Below are 25,400 nucleotides of genomic sequence, written 5' to 3'. Positions count from 1 at the left end.
TGGGTGGCCCCCTGCAGACCTGGGGTGTGGCCGTGGCTGACACTAACATCCTTGGACAAACCCCATACCTTCTTGGCCTTGGTTTCAACATCTGTAGACCATGGCGGTTGGATCAGATGATCTCTGTCTTTCATTCTAGCGTTTCACAACTCTTGGTGCTCTGGGTCCTCTGAGGTCTGTGCACGTCCTGAAGCAATTATTCCCTCAACTGTGGCAAAAACGCCGTGTAGGCTCCCAGCCATAGGACCCACCCAGGTGCTGCCTACAACCCTCTCCCCACCCCCCAAGCCAGGTCCGCAGCTGCTTTCCTTTTCTTCTTCCAGGTCACTGCTTATTTTAAACAGAATTCTTCTGGATAGAAACACAGGGGCTGAAGTAGGAGTGGCGTGTAACATCCTGATTTTTCAAAGCCACATTCCTCAGGACCTGGCACCGACCCATGTATTAGGAGTGAGCCCAGAGCCAGGATCTATGAAACACCAGTGACCCGGACGGAAGTCCTGTGTCTCCATCAAAGGAGAGCATTCACTTGTTTTAGGAATACGTATACTATATGCAAATGTGACTCCCAGGTTAAAAAAGGAAAAACAGATATAAGTTATAAGCCTTTCATTTCAAAATACTATATAACCTAATTCTGATTCTAGGCAGAGACATGCAGAAACTCCCAAAACCAAAGCATTAAATGTGTTAGTGGGAATCTTTCCTGCCCTGTTGGGAAGCAGTAACGGACTTCTGGTCAGACTTCCGGTCAGTCTGGGGTCTGCCTTCCTGCGTCAGCTAATTAATTGGCTGTGTGACCTTGGGCAAGTGACTTGATCTCTCTAACCTCAGTTTCCTTGTCTGTAAAATGGGGATAATAATACGTCGTACCTCATCTGAGTGTTCTGAGAACTTAGTGAGTCCATCCTGCAAAGTGCTTCGCACCGTGCCTGGCACACAACAAACGTTCAATAAACATTAGCTATTTTTGATCATTCATTTCACTTTATCAGATTGCTTCCCTGGTCCCTGACAATTCCAGCAGCCAGTGCACAGGACACAACTGGGGGCCCCACTTCGGTGTGAAATAAGTACCCTTTCTTAACTTTGTACAATGAAAACAAATTCTTACTGAGCGCGTCTATGAACCAGGCAGTGAGCTGCTTTTACACACAGTCTCATTTAACCCTCCCGAAAACCTCTAAAGTTAACCTTATTGTCCGTACTTAAAAGAAGAAACCAAGCCTCAGAGATGTTTTGTGGTTTGCCCAAGGACATGACTAGGACGTGACGTAGCAAAGATTCAAATTTTAGGCTCTGAACCATCGTCTTCTGACCATCATCCCTTGTAGAGACAGTGTCTTTGATTCCTTATGCTATCTAGTGAGTCCTACATTAGCATGCCTTCAGTTAGCTTAGAGGGTAAAATATCACTCTTGTTTGTAATCCTACAGTAAAAGCAATTTAAATAATAAACATAATTGTCAGCATTCTGGAGAAGATAAACAGAGAAAAGTGAAAAATCAGACCCACTGCCACAAGGTATGGCAGTCCCCAAACATTTGGGACTCGGGCCAGCGCACTCTCTCTCAGAATCCCTGAGGGGCCTATGTGACGCAAATGCTGCCTCAGACACAGCTGGCTTTCATTGTGGGGCAGTGTCTCTCACTGACTTACCTGAGGGAGGCCCCCATCCACCTCCCACATTGGCATAAATCCCTCACTTCTTTGGGGGAAACAAATGTCCATTAGCATCTGTTAAACATTTCTGCCTGCGTGTCCCACCATTTCTACAAACTCGTATGTCACAGTCTCCCCACTCCCCACAATTCCCTCTGCCTCCTCTAGAACAGCCCAGGGAAGCCTCCTCATGTCTCCAAACCCAAGCTCAAAACTTCACGAGTCGTCGTTGCCACCTCCTTCTCTCTTGCATCCGGCATCCCATCTGTCCTCTGCCAGGTTCTGCAGAGTTTTCATGTCTTTCTTATTTGCCCCGTCCACTTTGTTCCTGCTGTCACCACCATCCAGACTTCATGTCTTCTCCTAACTGACTGGTAAAGGCTCCTCCCAGCCATCAGGCTTCAAGCTCTCTTCCCTGAACACCTAGTCCTTGGCAGAGATGTCAGGATTCACCATTGACCTTGCAGGCCAACCTCGAAGCAACTCAGCCTGGCCATCGCAGCAGCCTTGTCCAACTGTGTCTCCCAATCTCCCTACCCAGACACCCCGCTTGGGTCAATCTCCTGTCCTGACATATGCATCCCACATTCAGCAACGTTTTGGGAGCAACCACTGTGCTCTGCTAGGGCTGGGATGCCAGTTGAGTATGAAGTGGCCCCTTCCCTCAGAAGGCTCCCAGTCCAGCCAGCAGATGTGAGTGAGGGTAGCATATGTAATGGTGTGTACCAAGAGAGGCCGATTCCAGAAAGAGGTGAGTGACTGGGGGTGGGGGATGGGCAGGTTGCGGGAATGGGATTAAATCCTGGCTCTGCCCCTTATTCACTGTGTAACCTCAGGAAAGCTCATTGAGCCCTCTTCTCCCCAGCTTCCTTATCTGGGGGATGGAGAAGATCATAGCATCTACTATCTCATGGCACTTTTGTGAAGATTAAAGATTGAATATAAATGAAACCCACAGAGCATTCTAGGCCCATAATATAAGTCAACAAACTTTTGCCACTACTATTATTACCTCTTCCCACACAACCCCTCCACCCCCACCCCTGGAGACCAAAATCAATTCACTCCACACTCACTGAGGACCTGCTTTGCATCCTAGGGAAGCACCCTCTGACACACCAGCCCCCTCCCTCCCTTGAATTTCTACAGTGCCCACTGTCCAGTCAATGCAATGCTGCCTGGCAGTAGGTTACTTCCTCATGTGACATCAGCCTTATCTTTCCAACTATATTGGAGACATAGGAAATAAGGAAAAGGCAAAGCTGGGAGACACATTCATGAAGCAGGTACCATGTGCAAGTATCTCTACACACATTCTCACACGTAGCTTTCCCACCCACGTACTATCCCCGCTTCACCTGGGAAAATGGAGGCTCCCAGCCCAAATGCTTTTCTTCCAAGTCTCAGATAACAAGCGGCACAGACACAGTTTGACCTCAGCCTTTTCACTCCAAAGCCTGGGCACGTTCTTCCTCACTCAGCTCTCTCTGAGCCTCACTGCCTGCTTCCAGCTCCCCCCACCATGACTTCCAATGAAAGCAACACTGTGCACCTGGCCCTTTGACCTCGTAATTCTGCTTCTAGGAAATAATAAAAGCATTATGCAAAGATAAAACCGCAATATTGTTTTTAATAGCGAACACATTTTAAACTGTCTAAACATCCAACAAGTGGAACATTGAGCAAACTGGGGCATGTCAGTATTTTATAGGTACTTTATAACCTTAAAATGTCATCATAAAAAAGGCTTTATTGACATGGAAAGCTGTTCCTCATGTATGTTGAATTGGGGGAGGGGTTCAAATGGTATGTATCTTAGTGCGTGTGTGTGTATGTGTGTGCGCAGAGAGAGCGAGAGAAAGAGAGAATTCTAAAATAGTATACAACAAAACAAAATGTAACTTGTATCTGAGGAGTAAAATTATGGGTGATTTTTATTTTCCCTCTATGCGTATCTGAAATTTCTAATTTTTCTGCAATGAACATGTAGTATTTCCATAGAAAAAAATATTTTTTAATAAAAAGAACCTCTACAAATGTTAATACCTACCCTGTTATTGGTCATCCATATCTTAATAACGAATTATTTGCCACAAAGTTTACGTCAAGTAACAACTAGCTGAGAATAAGGTTGAGAAAATAACTCAAGAGGGTGTAAATTACAGACCAGAAAAGGCAAACCTACGTTTGGTGGTCAGTGGGCAAGATTCTTGAGAATGCTAAAGGGTGGGGCCGGTGAGAGGGGGAAGGCAGGCAGAGGAGCAAAGGAAATGAGGGCAAGAGAGTATCAAAGAGAAACTTCAGGCTCTCTCCAGCCCTGCCTCTGGCCAGCCCTGCTGGGACACTCTGCAACCTGTGTCCATGACACGGTGACATTTAAATATTTAAACAGACCCAGCTTTGCTATAACAAAAGCACTCGATCTCTAGGGAGCAATCCCCTGCCACCGGCCCTGTTCCACAAATCAAGTTTCTGGGGCATGGAGCCTTCCTCACCCCTCCCCAGCCCACACCCCAGCAAGGACCTGCAAGATAATAGGTTTGACAACTGAGTGATGAGCACGGCTTCCCTTCAGCGACAAGGGCAGCCAGCCTGAAGGCCGCATTATTGGCTTTTCCACTGCAGCTTGAAGCTAAAAGCACATGAGTCTTAGAGAATGTGGGGCCTTAATGCCCTCAGAAAAATGTTTAATAGGACCGCAACGGTCATCTGATTCTCCCTGTGCACTCAGGTATGCAGGAAACCAGCGGAATTTTAAGGAGGTTGTAGTCAAGCAAATTTTCTGCAACTGCCTTGGGTGCAGGCCGTCTGCCCCAGGTGCTAGTTCACCCATCCCATGGCTCCCCTTGGCCCGAGCATGGCCACATCCCACAATCCAACATCCTGCCTCCTGGGTGAAGAGCCTCGTTGTTAAGCCGCTGCCTGGGAAGAAAGGAGCGCCCTTCACCAACAAGTGGGGAGGGAGAACGGTGCCGTTGTCATTGAGTGAGGGTAGAACCAGGACCTTTGCATTTTGCCCCATACCCTTCACCCTCCAGTATGCCACCACCAAGAAGAGCAGGAAGGGACTCCAGACCCCATTCTGACACAGCCCCGACTGGACAGCTACACGCCCACTGGATGTCTTGGATTTCTAGAACAGGCAACACTGAAGAAGTCGTTTTCAGTCATGGGCCATACAATACAAAATCTATGTCTGTGAGGTGAGGGTGGTGGAAAACAAAGTTCTTACTGATGTGGAGATTGAGTTGAGAGGACTCACTCCTGATGGAAGAATACTGGACATGACTCAGGGATGAGTCGCGCTCCGGAGGGCCAATCACTCACGTCTATTTGCCGTTTGTCACTAATCTACCCTAATGCCCCAGTTTAGGGGAAAGGGAGACTGATTGTAATAGATTCAAATTTAAAAGACTCAAAATTATATAATCCATTCCATTCCACTTCAATTATAATTACGACCGGACTCCAGCTTGCCAACCTGACACCTAGAAGCCATCTGCCAACAGCGGACAGGGCACCTGATAAATCAGGTGTGCAGACAAACAAAACTCCAGGTAAGGGGGCATATTTAATCTGCAGTGTGTGTGGAGATATCCTAGGTTAGTTGGGCTCAGAGATGGAAAAACCAGGATTCCCATCCCAGCTTTAATATTAACCAGCTGTGTGACCTTGGACAAGTTCCTTCACCTCTCTGAGCCTCAGTTTTTTCACAGAAAAGTGAGGCCAACTGTCCCTGCCTCTCAAGGTGTGAGGATTTACAGAAACAAGGGATGCAAAATGCTTAGCACAGTGCTGTGCATGCTGTAAGCACCCATTTGCACGAGTTACCACCGTGATTAGAAAAAACTGGGAACAAGAGATAAGTGTTGGCAAGGATGTGGAGAAACTGGAAACCTTGTACACTGCTGGTGGGAATGCAAAATGGTGCAGCTGTTATGGAAAACTGTATGGAGGTTCCTCAAAAAATAAAAACTAGAACTACCATATGATCCAGCAATCCCACTTCTGGGTATTTATCCAAAAGAGTTGAAATCAGGATTTCAAAGAGCTATTAGCACTCCTGTGTTCATTGCAGCTCTAATCACAATAGCGAAGATGTGGAAACAATCTAAATGTCCATCAACAGATGAATGGAAGAAGAAAATGAGGTATATACATGCAGTGGAACATTATTTGTCCTTTCCAAAGTAGGAACTCCTTCAGTATGCAACAACATGGATAAATCTTGTGAACATTATACTCAGTAAAATAAGCCAGTCACAGAAAAAAAAATACTGCCTGATTCACAATTATAAGACGTCTAAAAAAAAAATCAAATTCACAACATTAAAGAGTGGAATGGGCATAAAGGTTGCATCAAGCAAGTTGAATGAGCTCTAGAGATCTGCCATACAACGTTGCACCGATAGGCAACAGTACATATGGTACACTTACACATTTGTTAAGAGGGTAGGTCTCATGTTAAATGTTCTTTCCACGATAAAGTTAAAATTAATTTTTAAAAAAATTTTACAGAAAAAACTGGGAAGAAAAAAAGAACTTCACAGATCACTTCCACTGTGCCCAGCAAAAGGGCAAATGTGTGCTTGGCTCTTCCCTAAACGGCTAAGGCTTAGAGACAAATGTTGGCCCCCTCCCCACCCCCCCCAGAACCTTACCCCACCCCTACCATCTTCTTTCCTATAGTGCTCCTTGAATAAAGAAAATGGAAAAGCAGGTCTCTCATCAGGAGTCTGCCCCCATGATGCTAACAGAAAATTCAGGCTTGGGAGCAATTAGGAAGAGAAGAGGCAAACTCTTGAAATGATTTTTAAAACATCCCAGTAGCCCAAACGCAAGGATTCCTTTCATATGCGTATGTCTATCTCCAGTTATCATCCCACCTATAAAAGGGGACTAATGAGACTATTAGGATTTAAAGCTATTAAGTAAATTAAAGTCAAGTGCTGGATTGCTGAGTTTTATGTGGGACTGCTGAGTTTTACATCAATGCTAAAAGAATTGGAAAAGAAAGATTCTAAAGAGACCAACTAAAACAGTGATGCAAGTCAGTGGCACTCTGCCTGGAGAATTTCTGGAGACTCTAGAACTTCCAGATGCAAAAACCAGGGGATTAAAAAAAAAGAGAGAGAAAAGAAAAAAAGGCTGAGGAGTTACAGGCCAGAAGTCTTCAAATTTAGATGAAGCAGACCAGTCATTCTTAAAAGTCAGTATTCATCAGTCTCCCCTCAGGAGCTCCAAAAAATGCATGTTCCTGGGCCTGCTCCCAGGGGTTCGGATGCCAGAGGTCTGGCAGGAGGCCCAGGAATCCACATTTCAATAAACATCAAGGGCATCTCTGTGCTGGTGGCCCAGATCCACACTTTGACAAACACGACAGCCCTTCTCACCACGTCATACTTAGTTGCTTTGCTTATGGGTAATGAACACTTTTCCGTTAGCAAGAGATTGAAAGGGAAGAAACTGAACTTTAATCCTTAAGCTTGGTAAACTTTCAGGACACTTAATAGAGACTGGTTACTTGCTGGAAGATGAAGTATACACACACCATGGATTTGGGTAAAAAAATAAAGGATGTTCAGATGGTTTAATATTTCTCTGAGATGAAATAATTCAATGGTTGAGTGAAAGGCAACAGGCAAACTATCTTATCACCTAAAGTTAACAGCTAAGATAATATTTCAACCACCCATCTTGAAAGGGAAGCTTGGACCAAGATTATAACAGGACAACTATATTTAGAAATGTATACCAAGAAGGGTTAAATACAATCACATCTGAAAGATAGCTATCATTACATACATCACATAAACCCGGAAAGAGGTGGTGGGGTCCAAGGTGGCCTAATATTTTCATAAATAACTCAAAAGATGGAGTAGGGATTATGCAAATCAAACCACAGACGATACAAAAATGGCAGGGATCGTGAATCTGTGGAGAATGAAATTTAACTACTGGGCAATGTCTTTAAATTTGCCTTTATTGAATCCCGTATATTGAAGCCACATATTATTGTATCTCTTTATTGAGACTCAATAGGATCAAATGCAGAGTGATTTATGGAAAAAGAAATAATCAAATGCATAAATAGAAAAGCACACACATAGCCACCTTCTAACCATGTGGGAAGTCACTGAGATGGTGCATAGGACAATGGAGTGGCCAGATACTTCTACACTCTACAGATGTGGGTGGTGTTAAGAGCTGATGTGTAAAACAGACAAGGAAATGTGTCTGCTACGCTTTGAGCCAATTGGCCTTGGTGCTATTTCCAATGGGCGTGCTGAGATTATATATAAACCTGGAAGGGAATTCAGTGCAGGCTGTCACAGAGATTATGGGATATGACTCTCAGTAAACCATTACAAGGGGGAAATTAAGAGTACCTCTAGAAGAGACAAAAATGCTCGATGTACCTATTGACGGGAAAAGATGCACAAAAGATAAGGAGGCCTGTAGAAGAGAAAAATTTCAGCTCCTATTAAGGAAAAACAATCACCCAAAGCACCATTGGAATCATGGAAGAAAGGTCAGCTTATGGTAACACCATCCCTGGGGACATTCAAGGAAGTGACCAGACACCTCTCTACTGAGGATGCATTAGAGATTATTAACAGCATTCCTTGCTCAGTTTGGGGATTGGGGGTAGGCCTCGTGACCTCTCCAAAGGTCATTCCTATCCCAAAGGAGCACATGTCTGAAGGGCACCAGATAAAAATAAAGTCTATTAATCACTGAGCTGCCACACAATTTCCTAAGAGAGCCAGAACAGAGAAGGGCAATCCAGGGTGGACCTTGCTCTGCCGGGAGATGAAAAGCGAGGCAGTGCCAGTGCAGGCAGAGCCAAGAAATCGGTCACGGAGACTTCCAGAAAGCCAACATCAGGCCTGTGATCAGGCCTCCCAAGTACCACAGCAAAAACAGAAGGAGGAAGAGACCCTGTGGGGAGGGGAACAGGAAACAGCGAATGGCATTCAGAGCCCCTAAACAAAGCCACAGGAGCTGGGGGACAGAGTGTGATGCAAGTCCTTTTCGCAGAAAGAGGGGAGCCAGACAATAGAGGAACACCCACAAAGGGCTCTCTGCGGAGGCCTAGGTCAGACAAAAAAGTGAGGAGAGGAAATGAGAGGTGGGGGAAGGAGGACACACAGGTGTGTCTGGGAACGTAGGGGATTATTATCAGCTGAGAATCTAACAAAAGGTACAGAGAACGAGCGAAAGTAATTCTACTATCTAAGGTAGCAGAAAATCACATAATGAAAAGAAAGCTTTTTAGAAGAGGAATCAAGAGGCAAAGCCCCAATTCCAAAGAAGCCGTCGGCATTTTTGATAGCTGAGCGGCTCCAGCCGGACAGCCGGAAAGCCTGTTCCATGGGTTCTGAAGGACCCTCACCAGCCCAGAGCCTGCCCCCCCAGCGCTAGCATGCTGGGGCTTTTATGAACCCCATTCAGGAAGACATAGACCAAATCAGGCTCCTCCTGATATTGCCAAGAGGGACGAGACCCCATGCTCTGCTTCCTCCTCATCCTGAAACAGAATGGCTTTGGGGTGGAGATGTTACCTGCAGTTGTCTCAGGAATGTCATTTACATGGTGTATTAAGCAGCCAAATGGGGGTCACGGAGTTTGAGCTCTTCTAGCAAAATGTTCTCCAAATTGCTGTCACCCCACCGGGCACAGAAAAACTTTGTGAAATCAAAAAAGGCCAGTGAAGAGGGAGGAAAATGGCACCACCCACAATGCACTCCCTGGGGCCTATCTTCCCAGTTCTCTTCCTGTCTTCATGGAGGCTGCAGACAGAGGCAAGATGGATGGGGCACCCAGAGGGACCACCGCACCAGGGCCTGGCCTAAGCCACTTGGCTGCCATTCTCAATGCAGCCCCTCTGTCCTGTGGCAGGGCTCTGCAGCCTCAAAGAGGAGAAAACGGGAAGGGAAGATGGTCAGGGAGTGCGGTTTCTGAGGGCTGCCCTCACCGTGGAAGGAGCAGATGGTGCCCGATATGGTGAGAAGATAACTAGGGCAAGGATTTTAAACCCACATCCAATGCTCGGCTAGGTGAGAAAGACCAAAGCTCTCACACTGACAGCAAAGCTTCCAAAAGCTGAAGGTTTCTGGAGGTCCACCCACTGTCACTGCTGCCTGTGCTCTCTCCTTCAGCCCTCCCCAGCTCTGTCTGCGGACCCTAAAGCCAGGAGCCAGGCAGCTGCTTGTCCAAAAGATGTTTCTGAAGCAAGCAAGACAGGCTGGAGATGGATCGAGGGCCATTTATTAACTAAGTCATCATCAGAGAAAGATTCATAACTTGCCCTATGTAGGACAGGAGAGAAAGGAAATTAAAGGGAAACAAATGAAAGCCATAGGAGCCAAGTACCTTTGTTGGAAGATTTTGAGTTATGCTTTTGTTTGTAACTCTCTGATATAGAGAAAAAAAATAGGGGACAAATCTTAAGGAGACAAGAGTGAAAGAGAGAGAGCCGGAGGACAATTGCAAAGGAGGACACTGACAGAGAGAGGAGCACAGCATCCAAGGTGAGGCCTCACGGTTTGCTCTCCCTCAGGCAGAAACACCGGGGCCAGACGGGGAGCAAGAGGAGGTGGTGATGGTGGGGAGGCACAGGCGTGTGAGCTGGGAATGCAGGCCCCAGAGGAGGAGCCAGCTGGCCAGAGACTGAGGGCTGACAGTCAGGGGAGCACAGGGAAAGGTGAGGCTTGGGGCAGGACCAGGAGAAGGAATGCGGCATTGCCTGTACTTACTGTCACAGACGTAAGGTTTGTCGTGGTCTTCCTGAGAGGCGGGGTCGTGCCTTCTCCTGCCACCTGCAGAGCCACGGGCCTGGGGAGACATGGGGTATAAGGATGCTTGTTATTCTGATAATCACTACAGTCCTGAACACACACTCTGTGAGGCCCAGAGTGCTTCACCAGCATCTCTTCATTGAACCTTCATCACATTTGTACCAATATCAACCCGATTTTACAGGCCAGGATACTGAGGCCCAGAGAGGTTAGACAACTTGCTCCAAATCGCTCAGCTACTCACCTGTATCCTCTCACTAAATCTTTACAACTCCCAGACGGAGGTACTATTATTAGCCCCATTTTACAGATCAGGAAACTGAGGTAACAGAGAGGCTAAGTAGCTTGGCCACAGTCACTTGGCTACTAAGTGCAGAACCAGGACTTTAACTCAGGACAATTCCACTGCAAAGCCTCTGTTGACCAAATACTGCTGCCAGTAGGACCCCTTAGCCTTTCAGCTTCATTGACGTGGCATTAGATGCCAACCAAGCTTGCTCCCCTCGGCTGACAGATGACAGATGTACTGGAGCAAGTAGCATAATTGCAGTCATCAGCCCAGGGTCCTTCATTCACTCCCGTCCTCAAGCCTCTCGAGAGCCAGCCAGGCCTGGTGTCCCGACCCAGAGCATGAGTCTGGGCATGTGGGGAGCTCCCTTCCCCCTGCTAGACCAATGCCATAGGGGTGGGCTTCAGCCTCCCTATGTGGTCTGCCTCGGGCCTCCAGCCAGTGACAGAGACCTTGACAGCTCACGGTCTCCTGGGGCTGGACTACTGATACCACCACCCTGTGTGCACCTCCAGAAACAGTCAGCATAACCCGGAGTGGGGGTGGGATGAGCTCTACCTACGAGGATAGAAGAGACCAGCCAGAGAGGGAGCTGGCAGCTCTGCAGCCCCAGGACAGTGGCTGCAAGAATGCAGCAAGGTTTATTTTTAAACCTTTGTAAGTCCCACACTGGTCACATGTGTAGCACCCTTGCCTCCTCCGGGTCATTCTCTGGTAATGAGTAGCAGTTAACTCCCAACCAAGGAAAGGGCCTACTGGGGTCTTTGGAGACAGAGAGGAAGACACAATAGATAAGAAATAAAACATGGCAGCAACCTGTGGCACCGGGAAAATAGGGCAATCCCAGGGGCCTGGCCTAGAAAAGTGGCCCTGGGGACTCCTGGGTCAAAAGGCCTGAGCTTCATGTTCTCTCTCTCTCTCTCTCTCTCTCTCTCTCGCTCTCTCGCTCTCTCGCTCTCGCTCTCTCTCGCTCTCGCTCTCACTCTCGCTCTCCAATCAACACCACCTGGCAAGCTACCACCTCCACCACCTCCTCAGCTTGCCTCTCTCCAAAACAAATTACAAAATTCCACCTCCCTCCTTCCCTCCCTTCCACTGTTCTTTCCCTCTCTCTGCCTCCCAGCCCTTCACCCCTGCACACACGCCAGCCAGCAGCCCCCTCCCCTCGCCCTCATTACTCAGAGCTGACCCAAAGGGGGAGCTGTGAGGCGCTGGCAGTCACCCTGAGGCACTGACAGGCCTCCCTGCTTGCCCATGATGCTGAGGGTGGTCACCCTCAGCTGCCCTTGCCCCCCCGCCCCCCACTCCGTCTGTAAGCCAGGGACAGCTTGACGTGTGCAGCCCACAGCCTTGTCACAGGCGCCTTGGAGCAGGTGAAAGCACATCAAGCAGAATGACGGAGGCAACAGCAGACTCGGGGAAGGGGCTCTGAGAGACTAAAAATACCGCCAGGGACAAGGAGACATGTGAGTGTAACTGGAAGCACAGATCCAGCCGGGGGAAGAGGAGGGCCCTGCTGAGAGCCGGGGTTCAGTTCCCTCTGTGGTGTTGACCAGCGGAGTGACTGCGGGCTCCCAACACTCTCCCTGTACCTCAGCTTCCTCAACTGTGAAAGGGGGGTCGTGGCTATAGGGCATTGAGGGGACATGCTAGGGATCTTCCTGTGGCAGTAGCCCTCGTGTAATCTTCTGGAATATCTCAAGCTTGGAAATTGCATCCTCCTCGTCCTGCTCGAATGTCACCTCAGAGAAGCCCTCACTGACCAACTTTATAGCCACTCATCCCCTCTCCATCGCTCTCTTCCCCTACCCTGCTTTCCATTTCATCCCAGCCCTTAGCGTTGTCTGACATTATATCATACGTGTGTCGGTGTACTTGATTTTGTCACCCCCACATGAAGGTGGAGCAAATGTCTCTTTGGGTTACCACGATCCTTGGAAACTGACATGCAGCCAACCACTCCAGAAGCACTTAATAAACATTTGCTGAATAAATGAATCAATCAGTCAGTGGGTCGGTGAGTCAATCATCTTTGGTTCTTCCCCTTCATCCTCTATATCCAAGTGCTGTTGTTTCTTCCTTCAAAGGCCATCTCAGGTTTTGCATTTCCCTTCTAGTCCACACTTTAATCCAGGAGCTCATCAATTGACCCCTGAATTGCTCAAAGAACCCACCAGCTGGGTTCTACCTCCACATTGCCCCACCCAATACATCCTGCACGTCTCCCAAACCAAACAGACAACAGGGGTGAAGGACAGGAACCCATGGTCATTCATTCATTGCCATCTAAAGCCCAGCGACACATCCAGTGGTGACCTAGTGCCAAGCCCCTCAGGTTCACCTGAAGCTCATGCGGTGCCCACGCCTTTGTTTATACTGATCCCTGCCATGGACCGGCCCCTCTGCCCATCGCCATCGATCCACGCTGTAGCCCTGCTAACATCCCATGCCCCTAACAGTCTTCTTCTCGCCACACTGAGAAGTAAAAACAGTGTCAGCTTTAAAGCCAGAAAGATACAAGTTGAAGCACCAGTTACATGTCTTTGAACAAGTCGCTTCTCTAAGCTCTAGCTTTCTTTTCAACTGTAAAATGGGCATAGCAACACCTTTACTGCAGAGTTCTTGAGGAAGTTAGAGCTAAGGGTATGTGAAACCACAGTGGAAAGTACTACGGCTGCAGGAAATAATAAAGTATTTCCCCTCCTTGCCCAAGGTGCTCTCGCTTCTTCTCCTCTGAGTATTTCATTTGGTTACTGCACAGTCAGAGAAGCCTGCTGCTTTCTAATGGTGTCATGCCTATTAGTATTTTCTACTCGATTTAATCCCAAAATCCTTGAGAGCAAAGATGCATTTCATATTTTATTAGGAGTTCCCAACACTTAGCATTATGCTGGACACATCGCATCCTAAGTTTTTTCACATACACGAGGTGTGATCAAAAAATACGGTATGTGTTTAAATTTTTTAAAATTTATTGAAGCAAAAGACACATTGCCATTAATCCCCCTCAAAATACTCCCCCTCACTTCAAACACACGTATCTCATCGTCCTGCCCACTTTCTGAAGCAGTTCTGGTAGTTCTCCTTCATGAATGTCTTTAACTAAAGACGCTGTAGTACGTGGCTGCCTCGAAGTCCTGAATTGATTCAAAATGGTTACCTTTCACAGTTATTTTGATTTTGGGGAAGAGCCGGAAGTCACACGGTGCAGATCCAGTGAATAAGGTGGATGACGGCACGCCATAATGTTTTTATTTGACAGAAATTGCCAAACCAGAAGCAACGTGTGACACTGAGCATTGTCATGATGGAGGATATAGTAAAGACGCTCACGAAAGAGGACTTCCAGAAGTGCTTCAGAAAGTGGCAAGAACGATGGAATAAGTGTGCTCAAAGCAAGAGGGAGTATTTTGAGGGGCATTAATGGCAATGTGTCTTCTACTGTAATAAATTTCTTTTTATTTAAAAATTCACCATGTTTTTTATCACACCTTATATTAGTTCCATTGATTTCTATACTACCCTATGAGTTACAGCAAGTAATATTGTTCCCATTTGACACTTGATGAAACAGGTCCTGAGAGGGTTCATGACTTGTCCACAGTCACAGAACCAGTAGAAGGAACAAGACCAAGGTTCCCAGACTCTGTGATAGAAAGCTGACTGCCCAGAAGAAACCAGCCCCGGTCTCTGAGAAATGCCCCCTCCTCTGCACTCCATCTCCCATTCACAAACCAGTGGCCATGACATCAATGACGGTACCACATGGCCCGGCCCCCCTGGCCACAGCTGACTGGCTGGCTCAGGAGTAGCCACCTGACCTAAGCTGGGATAATCAGATTCTAGCCCCAAAGGACTTGGAATTGGGAAACACTGACCCTAATTAGTAAAGGGCACTTAAACTGAGGACCCAACAATTCAGGAGCTATGGGGCCATGTGTACAGAGAAGCAGGAAAGGCAGTTTTGCAAGAGAAGAATGAAGGAGGGAGAAGTAGAGACCTGGGTGCCTTACTCTTTCCCAATCCTGAATCCCTGCCACTTTCTTGCCCTTCCTGAGGTTTGAATCTTCAAAGATTGCTCAAAGTTAGAGCAATGGCCCAGCAGCTTTGCAAATACTTCCCATTTTTGCTTAAGCCGTTGAGTTTCTGCCAATTAAAAGACCCTCGACTGGGACAGACTCAAAGAGCTAGTTCCTCTGCACCACAGTTATTCTCAAATAGTGGTCCAGGGATCCCTGAGACCCTTTCAGGGGGTCTGTAATGTCAAAACTATTTTTGTAATTGTACTAAATGCTCTTTGAAATTTTCACTCTCATTCTCTCACAAGTGCACGGTGGAGTTTTCCAGAGGCTACATGATATGACAATGTCATCACACGATGGTTTGTATATTCTTAAGTTTAACATTTTTTTGATTGATCAATTGATTGGTAATATTCACACGGACGACTCATAGAAACTTCATGAATTTTAAGGAGCTTGGATTTCTTGGACTAAAGTTACCAGACAACGTCCTTAACTGTTGAATCTGAATTTTCCTCACCTCTCAGGGAATCTCCATCATCAAAAGTCCAAGAGTTGTTCTCTTTGCTTGTACCCTCCTAATAATATCTAGCCTTTATTAAGCACTCAGAATTGGCTGTGTATTATTGCTCCCATTTTAGTGATGAAGAAACTAAGGCCCAGAGTACTTGTAAAATTTGGTCAAGGTCACAGAGGTTCCATAATTCACCCAAGTTTAGTAAGTGGTGGAGCTGGGATATGAACTCATGGTTCAAACAAGACAGAGACTGTTTTTGTCATCATTGCCTTAACCCTGGCTTCCTCAATGAGCACAAAGCACCTGGGGGTCTTAGTAAAGGGCAGACTCTAATTCAGTCCAACTAGGATAGAGTCTGGGGTCCTGCGTTTCTGACTATCACCCAGGAGACTCTGATGCTAACAGCGCAGGGTGCACATGTTGATGTGCATGGCCTTAGGCTGCCTTTCAGTCCTGGCAACAGAAACAGGTGGGATTGTTCTCCAGGAGCTAGCAGCAGCTTGAATATGCCACCTCAACTGGGGCTGTGGGTGAAGCAGCTTCACACACTTATTCCAGCACAGGAAGGCTCACCTATAGTCTTCCGGGTCCTCCCAGGCTCCCACCATGGGTGACATGTCCACAATGTCACTGCACAACGCAGCCATTCAACTTCTCCTTGGCGAGCGGGAGGTGGGTCTGGAGCTGGTCTAGGCCCCATCCACCCCCTCCCTGTGTAGAGGTTTTCTCTTGGCTACCACAAAGTTAAAATGTCACTTTCCTTTCTTTTTCAATCATTCATTCAACAAACTGGTCACTGGCCACGTGCTGGGCACTGGGTCACACATGACCCAGTGGAAAAAGTACAGACCTGTGTTCAAATTCTGACTTCTTCCTGACTAGGTCGGATGACCTTGAGCAAGTTACTTAACCTCTCTGGAAGTAATAATACCAACTTGGGGGAATGAAAGATGCAGTATTGGCCAACAGAAATATAATGCAAGCCACACGTGTCCTTTTTCATTTTCCAGCAGACACATTTTTAAAAAAGAGTAAAAAGAAACAGGTGCAATGAATTTTAATAATACATTTTACTTAACCCAATATATCCAATATATTATCATTTCAATAGGTAATCAATATAAAAAATTTGAATGCGTTGTTCTGTACTCTTTTCACATTGTCTTCGACATCTGGTGCGTACTTTATATTTACAGCATTTTTTTTGTTTTTTATAGCGCATTTCAGTTTGGACTAGCAATATCTCAAGTGCTCAGTGGCCACATGCGGTCAGTGCTGTGAATGAAGCATCAAGCAGACAGTCCACACTCTCTGTGCAGTAGTTCTTAGTGTACAGACCTCATCACAGGGCCTGGTACACAGTAAGTACACGGTAAGGAAAAATGGCTGCTGTCGCTCTTACCGACACCCTTTTCACATCCAATGACTGTGAGTTCAGTCATCTAGGTTTAGTTTGGGAGCACAGAAGATGTGAATGAGGACCATTCTCACTCTACAGTCTACTTGAGTATATTTCGTTTGGGCTGAGGGAACAGATGGGAGCAGGCCTGGAGGTGACAAAGCTCTTGGAGTTCACTGAAGGCCAAGAAATTCCACATGAAAGCCTCCTTTAATGATGGCATTAGATACTCATTATTTTGTAACCTCCAATGAACTCGTGGGTCTAGGCAAGTTTATCAGTGCCTGCTAAAGCAATTAGGTGAAAACTTGATGGGGAAATTTATAAGGCACAGGCTGACAATACCCAGAACCACTGATCGATTTTACCATCGCTAGAAGGAGAACAACTGACAACATATGCCCCCTGATGTGACAGAATAAGAAGTACACGTCACACCTAGGAATGATTCTTGCTCCATCGAAAAAATCCTTACACACACACACACACATACACACACACACACATTCACACAAATATCCTGAATCTAACCAAGTCTCTAATCAAACCACCAGTTTTCAGGAAATAAAGAGGATAAAGGAACACATTAAATAGCACCCATCCAGCAAATCTAGAATGTAAGAAATTCCAAAAGACCAACCACCCAAATTCTTTAACAAAGAAATGACATGGAGAAAAAAGAAATACGTGTGCGTGGAAAGGTGTAGCAAGGAAGAAGTACGCTGCAGAATACAAGAGGCTTAAGTTTCAAACAAAACCATGATCCGGGACTGAATAGTAGACATTAGAATAATTGTTCTTTCTATTGACTATGATAGCGATACGTTAGAGACAGACATTGAGGAATGTTAAATGATAAAGTACCTAGGACTTGCTTTCAAATATGCCATACATACAAAAATAAAACATACAAACCAACAGAAAGGGAGAGGAAAGAACAGATAAAACAAGATTGTCAAAACGCTGATCAGGGCTGCAGCTGGGTGGCAAGTATACAAGGCGTGCAGATGCAGAGGGCGGCCCTGCCCACGCTGAGGAAGTCCAGCTTGTCAACAGGCTGGAGCATCTCAGCTCAGGGTGGGCACTGCTGGGTGACTGGCACCGGTCTCCCAGGAACTTGCTCAGGACATAGCCTTCTAAGCACCCCCCCAGACCTCCTAAATCACAACTTCTGGGAGTAGGTCCTGAGAATCTGCATTTTGATAGGTTCTCCTGGGGATTCGGACGTATACTAAGGCACAAGAACCATGGGAATAGAGAGGCTTGCCATAATTGTCACTAGATCCAAACCCACAGGGCACCCAGGACTAACCTCTTGTCCATGGGAAAAGTAAGGGCCCTGCCTGGAGCCTGAAGGAGCCAGACAGACCTAAGAGAGATGATTCTCTAGATGGAAAGCAGCAGTTTGCCCCCGAGGTCCCTCTCCACCTGGTTATTGTCAGATGCCCTTGCAGACCTTTGAAGGTGATCACAGAAAGCCCTTTGGGGCTGGAATGTGAAGACTCTCGAGCACCAGCCTGAATACCTGAGACCACCACCCAAGTCTGGTTCCCTCCCCTCCAGAGACACTCTCATATTTTTATTCCTTCCATCATAGATTTCCCCTCTGCCATTCCCCAGGCTTCTAGACTTTTCCTGCCACTTTCCAAGCCCACAAGCCTCCAAAGCCCATGTCATCCCACTTGGGAACCATCAGCTGTGGTCCTCATGCTGTCCCAGCATGAGCCTCCTCTGCCTAATGAAGCACATGCCAAAGCGCATATCCTAACCCTGTCATTCTGGGGCCGCCCCAGGGACAGGGAACTTTCAGACGTCTTTTATGACCAACTAACCGGGACAGCTGTCACATTTGCCTTGTCATCCACCCTCACCCTGACCCTACCTCCAACCCCTAGACCCTCACCATCCCCTCGGGGCACCTTCTGCCTCTTCTCCCTCTTGCCAGCTCTAAAGTCTTGCAGGCTGTCACTGGGGATCAAAGCCCCTCTAGAGTTTTCCTCTCTGAGTATTCTGCAGGGAAACCCATGGATAGGACCTCTCTCTCGTTGTAGTGGGACTTTGAAACTGGGGAGCAGGGTTTGGCATGGCCTCGGCCTCCACGGTCTCTCTCCTCCCTTGAGGCATCCGAGCTTACCCGTCCTCTGGTCCTGTTCTTTCTCTTGGGGATATCCTCTTCTAAATCCTCTTCCTCATTGCCTTCTTCTACATTTTCATCATTTTCCAAAACCCTCTGAAATGACAAGAAAATGAAGAGAGGAGTTGAGAAATAAAATACAAAGGAGAAAACGATCAGGGGTAATTTGGGGGGTGTTCCATTTTGTTGTTGTATTTTAACAACGTGGAGATGCTGCCACTGCTTGGGAAGCAGGGCTTCCAAAATGCTGCCCAGAGTCTGAGTGTTTGGCGGTATCAACTCTCTCTCAAACCCTTGGGCCCCTTCCAGCCAAGTCCTCCCAGGACACGGATCTTTTATAACTTTTGTTCAAGAAAAGTTTTCTAAAAAGAGAATGTTCTGGTAGGAGCAATTTTCTATGTGGACCCAAGATGTTTTGTCAAGACTTACTTTCTTTAAGGTAATTTTCCTTTTGTTCCTAAATATGAAAATATGTTTCTCCTTTCCCTGCCATGCTGGAACCCTGCCCTGTTTGATGAAAACAAGTAACTTCCTGTTCATTTGACCAGTATTTGACATGAATGTGTTGTTCATAATCATCCATTGTTGTTGTTAAAGAAAAATGGATTTTCATTACAACACATTACTTGTAATGGAACTTAAAGATCATGAATTTAATTCTTTCTCTCTCCAACATCTGCGTCATCTTGCACCAGAGAATCCCATTTCCATTTTACAGGTGAATAAACTAAGGGTAAAAACAGGTTTGACTACTCAAGATCATACAGCAAATCCATAACCAGAGCAAGGTCGGGTTCATCAGCAGTTTCCCATTTGTTTCTCAGCCTTGCGTCTGAAGGTCCCAAGGTATATTATGGCTGTATCATGGCATAGCCTCCCGGCAGGGGACTAAACACTTCATTGCCTTTGGGTAGGTATATATCTCTAGGCTTAAGGGAGGGACAAAAGATTGTGGCAGAGACCCAGCCCCCAGAGTGGGGGTGAAATAAGGGGAACGGGCATGGAGCTCACTGGACTCCATGTCAGGGACCCTGGGGCTGTCTTTATGGGCCCACTGTGTGACATTGGGTGAGTCATCCTCTCTTTACGCCTGTTTCCCCGATTATAAAAATAGAAATTTATTCACTCAAACCAACAAACATTTGTCTAGTGCTGACTACCTAGCAGGTGCTATGCTAGACAAGTCACAAAATGGCTACAGTCCTGGCTGCAAATGGATTTTACAAGCCTAGCGAAGGGAGGACAGATTTAAACAACATACATAACCTTATAATTACAACTGCTAAAAAACATGATAGGCAAGTTCAGCTGCTATTAGAAGGAAATTTAACTAAACTGAGGGTCAGGTAAGGCTGACCTGAGGAAGTGACCTAAGCAAGTTGAGATGGAAAGGAGAGAAAAGACTAGCCTTGGCATGGGAACAGGGAAAAAGGAGGGAAAGTATTCTAGGCAGAGGGAACAGCATGAGCAAACTCCCTGAGGCAGGGAGAGGAGCATGACTTGCCTAGGGAGCAGAAAGAGGCCAATGTGACCACAGCTTAGTAGCTCAGGAAGAGACTGGCATGAGACGAGGGTAGAAGGTAGGTGGGCACCACGTTAACAGTATCCACCCATCCTGTGGTGACGGTGTGACAATCACGCAGCTATGAAAAGGCTTAAAAGGGAGCACGCACTTCACTGACATCTGGTATGACCATCACTGTTCAAGTGGCCTCCCAGACAATGCCTTTGACCTGTCCTCAGAGCAGGAAGCCCAGGAGTGAGTTACCAGTGTCCTTGTCCCACTGCCTTCTTGTCAGAGAATTCTGTTCCAATCACAGGGGTCAGGATACTGCTAATTACCAAATCCTCCCAAAGAACTCAAAATAGGTCTAGTAAATTCTTCTCTGGCTTCTCTACTAGGTTTATTTGGGAAGCCATCATGGGTCGCTGGGCCAACCGTAGCCATCTAACAGAGAAGCATTGTCTGCTGGACACAACCTCTGGCCTACAGCTAGGAAACACTGGCGCAGGTCCAGGGCAAGCCTCCTAGCCTCCCTGCGTCTAGGCTTCCTGAACCGTGAGTGGGAACATGAGCGAAAGCCAAGCATGGCAAGGACAAGTCACAGCTCTGCAGCCTTCGGTGAAACGATGGAGGATAAACATGAGGGCGGGTATTACAACTGTTGTTGCTGTTCAGACAGCCATCTTGCAAACTTTCCAGGTCTTGAAGTCACTTAATCATGGTAAGTTCCAAGGGCCTCGAATTTAAAGGTCATTGCCTCTAGCATCTCATCACAATTCTGACTCCGCTCATTCTTTATTATGTAGATATTTATTACCTGCAATATGGACTCTAGGTTGCTACATGAAAGACTGGTGAAGGCCGCTGAGCTAGTCCCCAGCAGTGCCACATGGCCTCAGAGTCCAGGAGTAAACTGACTTCTCCCTCAGGCTCCATCCCTCCCTCTTCCCCTGGCTTCCCTGTGTCTCTAGAACCTCTGTCTGTGCCCCAGGCCTCAGAGGTGACAGCAGCCACCCCAGTGTGTTTGCATTTCCTGCAACATGGCCTGATACCAGAAGCCTCTCTCCATAATTCAGGAGGAGGCAAAAGTTCCTAACAAAGGTCATATTCAGGGCACAGGAAGCAGAGGGGGCGTCTGGTATTAGAAGTACAGGGCAGGGGTGTCCAACTAGAGATGCAGCTGATCTCCCAGTAACACACTTACTTTCCCTGTCCAAGGTCATTATGTGGAAAATAAACACATTTTAAAATAACTTTTCTCCCTGTTACTCTAAACAGTCTTTACGGTGATGATAACAATGGTTTGTGGTTATGTTTTTTAAAAAAGAAGGAATTCCTTTTTAAAGACTCCATTAACTCTGGCCTGGAAAGCTATAAAAATCTCCTAACTGATTTCCCTCCTTCCACTGCTGGCTCTGCATCCAGTTTCCTCTCCGTGCAGGGACCAGAAGGAGCTTGATGAAACTCACATTCACCATCCTGATTAAAATCCTCCATGTGGCTTCCTTTTTCATTTCCCATGAAATCATGAGCCTCTTCCAGGTCCTGGGAAGCTGACGTGGCATGATCCCTCCAGCTCCATCCTAGGCTCTTCTCTCCCTGGCACAGTGCTCCAGCCACCCCGGCCTTCTGTCTGCTCTTTCAACACACAAGCTCAGACCTATCTCGAGGCCTACGAGCACACTGTTCCTCTGCCCAGAAAGCTCTTCCCTGGGATCCTCACTTTGCTGGCTCCCCATCCCATAGGACTGAGGTTAAACCTTGTCTCCCTGAGGACACTACCTAGAATCCGTTCCTCCTCTTATACTGAATCTTCATACTGTGTTCTTTTCATGGCATTGATCTGAAATGCAATTACTCTGTTTGTTTACTTGCTTTCTGTCTGTCCCATCAGAACATCAGTACGGGCGCAGAGGACAGGTCTCTCCTGGTTTCTCTCTTCCCCTAGAACCTAGCACAGTGCCTGCTCAGAGGAACCCGATAAACTTTGGTTGAATGAATGAATGAAAAAAATTAACAAAACTGTCCATTTACTACATACGGACTTTATTTTAATAGTCAAAGCCAACAAAAACATGTAAACTCACTTGGCTTTTGGTTCTGGTTTCAGCTGCTAGCACAGTAGATGGTAGCCCTGTGCTCTGTACATAGCAGACATTCAGTTTACATCAGAGATGATGGTGACAATTCCACAGCGACAACCCATATAGTGGCCCAACACTGCCTGAGAAGAACTCAAACCCACCGCCAGCCAGCTTTAAAGGGAAAGGGCTACCTGGTGCTAGGGCATCAAGCTTCTGGGCGATGGTTCTGTCCCATTCACCGATTCAGTCACATTACACTAAATAAGCAAAAACTACACTCCCATTACACTAAATGGCCAATACAGATGTGACAGATGTTGACTTCTAAGATCTGAAAGTCCAAAAATGGTGGGTAATACATGAAAAAAAAAATGTTTAATTTTTAAAAAGTACTAGATACTCCAAATACCAGAGGCAAGAAGAGATCGCTGTGCAGATGAGGGTGTCAAAAAAGGCTTCATGGGGAAGGTGGCATTGGAGCTGAGCCTAAGAGATGGGTGGGATTGGTACACACGGAGACGGCAGGAAAGTATGTCAGAGTAAGGGCACAGTATGACCAAAGGCAACAGAGGGAGTAAAGGAGTAGTGGGAAATAAGCCCAAAAACTAGGTCAGGAGCAGGGAGAAGAGGCCCAGGAAGGTACAGTCATCACTTTGGACTTATTTAGTAGGAAACAAAGGTGTTTTAGCTACGATTTTTTAGCAAGGGGTGAGACATGCAGCGCCTTGTCTCGGAATGAAAGGTCAGTTAACGAAGTAAGCCCTGTCAGAGAGGGGTAGGACCAGCGATGGGGCAACTCAGAGTTATTTGTTCGCTCAATAAATATTTATTATACACCTACTATGTGCCAGGCACTGTCTGGGTGCTTGAGATATATTGGTGAGCAAGACAGAAAAAGACTCCTGCCCTTGAGAAGTTCTATTGAAGGGAACAGAAAATAAAGTACATTCGATGGTAGTTAAGAGCTATGGGGCAAAGAAAAAGAAAAGGAAAGCAGAGAATCAGGAGAGCTGGGCAGTGGGCAGAAGTTCACTGTGGAAGAACAGGAGCCTGGGCAGAGTTTGGGGGTTTTGGTGTTGTTGTTGCTTCAGGCAAAAATATTCTTTGATTTAGATTTTATTACTCACATTTGCAAATAGAATAACTTAACTAAATAGACGGGGCAGAGTTTTGAGCAGGGGGACAGCAGGGCTCACTTAAATGTCAAGGGGCTCCCTCGCAGCCATTAGCTGGGGGACCATTTAGAAAGCAGTGGCAACAGTTCAGACAGGAGCTTAGAGTGGCCTGGCCCCGGGTAGTGGCCGTGGGTATGGTGACAAGGGGCTATGTTCTGGATTGATGTTGCGGGCACAGTTGACAAAATTCCTGATGAATTGGATGTTGGGTGCGAGAGAAAGACAGGCGTCGAAGATGACTCTAGGTGTCAGATAAGTAAAGGCGACCGTTAGCAAGGATCTGGACTAAGGTTGTAGCTCTGTGAAGTCGAGGAAGAAACGACTATAAGCCATGTTGAGACAACTAGATGGAAAAGACTTGACCATTCATCTGAACACAGGAATGGCAGAGGAGGAGGCCCGATTCACTGATTCATTCAACATCTTTCCTGAGACCTGACTCTGCTGGGCATGTGTAAGACCTGAGGGAACAATGGTGAACACGACAGCTTGGTCCCTGACTCGATGCCTCGCAGACTGGTCGTCCTTATGAAGCAAACCAAACATTCAACTGTTATTAATTTAATTATAATAGTAATAAGTTAATACATAAATATTAAATTGGATACAAAATTATTAAATATGTAATATAGCGTATGTAAAACAAAACATAAAAATTTAATAGAAATGGAATAGAAATGTAATTTAACTTTAGCAATTTGATTATTTTTAGTTATTAATACTATTATTTAATATTTGTATTATTTAACATAATTACAATACTCTGTGCCAACCATTGTATTTAATGATGGGGATTCAAGACAAATATATAAGGAATGCTTACAGCACACCTTTCTAATCCTGCGTGGTACAAGCCTCACTAGTGTGAACAGAGGGTGGTGAACACACGGGGACAGGCGCCACCGACCCTGCCTGGAGGGTGCCTTCTAAACTGGCCTTGAAGGAGGAGTAGGTGGTGCTGTGAAAGGACCGAGTGACCTGGAGCCGAGCATGGGGTGGGAGGCCGGCGGGTAGGGGTGAGGCAAAGACTCACTGGGCACCAGCTGCTGCAGACAACCCTGAAGTTTGGGGCCTGGACTATGGACAGTTCGCTCCACAGGGATGAGAACTCCATCTGTTTTGCTCACCACCGCGCGCCCAGGACCTAGCATCATGCCTGGCACACAGCAGGCCCAAGAAATACATTTTGAGTACACAAACGGGGAGATGAATGGAGAGGAACAGATTTGGGGGAAACGATGACTTCTTCCGGGAAACACATGAAATCAGAAAAGAATCTGCGAGCTTCTTGGCAACAACGCCACGAGGCAGTTTGAGATGCAGCCCTGGCCCTTGAGAGGAGGCCCCGAGCCAGTGCTAGAGTCTGGAAGCACCTCGGTGCTCGATGCTCTGGTGGCACCAACCCACCACCCCCACTGGGGCACAGAAATACCTGTATTTCCTGGATGCTTTCCTCCTCTCTGGCATCCACCTTCTTCTCGACCCCCTCACCACGGAGCAAGGCTTCCAACGTGGTGCTCTCAGAGGTGAACCCATCCTTCTTCAGGGGCAGCTCCACTTCTGAAAAACAAGAACAGAAAAGCAGGGTCAGGCCACTAGAAGCAGAAGGGACAGGAAGGGCAGGAGAGATGGCCCTTACGGGCATAAACCAGAGCTCCTGAGTAGAACTCAAGACGGCCTGTGCTCTCTCCTCCAGGTAGAACAGGACACTGGCGTTGCGTCCAGCTTTTCTGATTCCATCTCACAATCCCAGAGATAGATTCTAACCCTGACTGCTTCCTCGGAGACAGAGAGGCAGAGCAGAAAGGGCGTC

General features: G+C 46.8%; 1 protein-coding gene across 2 annotated transcripts in view; it reads right to left on the bottom strand.

Moving 5' to 3' along the window:
* Nucleotides 1-25,400, bottom strand: part of DPF3 (double PHD fingers 3) — a 254,240-nt gene that overhangs the window by 84,661 nt on the left and 144,179 nt on the right. For both annotated transcript variants that reach the window (XR_012494614.1, XM_019733356.2), the window contains exons 4-6: nt 25,020-25,147; nt 18,825-18,920; nt 10,422-10,500 (exon numbers count right to left, since the gene is read on the bottom strand). Coding sequence is in view for 1 of the 2 variants with exons in the window: in XM_019733356.2 (XP_019588915.1) it covers nt 10,422-10,500; nt 18,825-18,920; nt 25,020-25,147 (303 nt within the window). In the remaining variant the exon portion in view is untranslated. The remainder of the gene's footprint in view (nt 1-10,421; nt 10,501-18,824; nt 18,921-25,019; nt 25,148-25,400) is intronic.

The sequence above is a fragment of the Rhinolophus sinicus genome, linkage group LG03 (genome assembly GCF_036562045.2).
Source record: "Rhinolophus sinicus isolate RSC01 linkage group LG03, ASM3656204v1, whole genome shotgun sequence".
In the NCBI taxonomy this organism is placed as follows: Eukaryota; Metazoa; Chordata; class Mammalia; order Chiroptera; family Rhinolophidae; genus Rhinolophus; species Rhinolophus sinicus.
The sequence above is the reverse complement of the archived record's forward strand: the minus strand, read 5'-3'. Positions and strand labels throughout refer to the sequence as shown.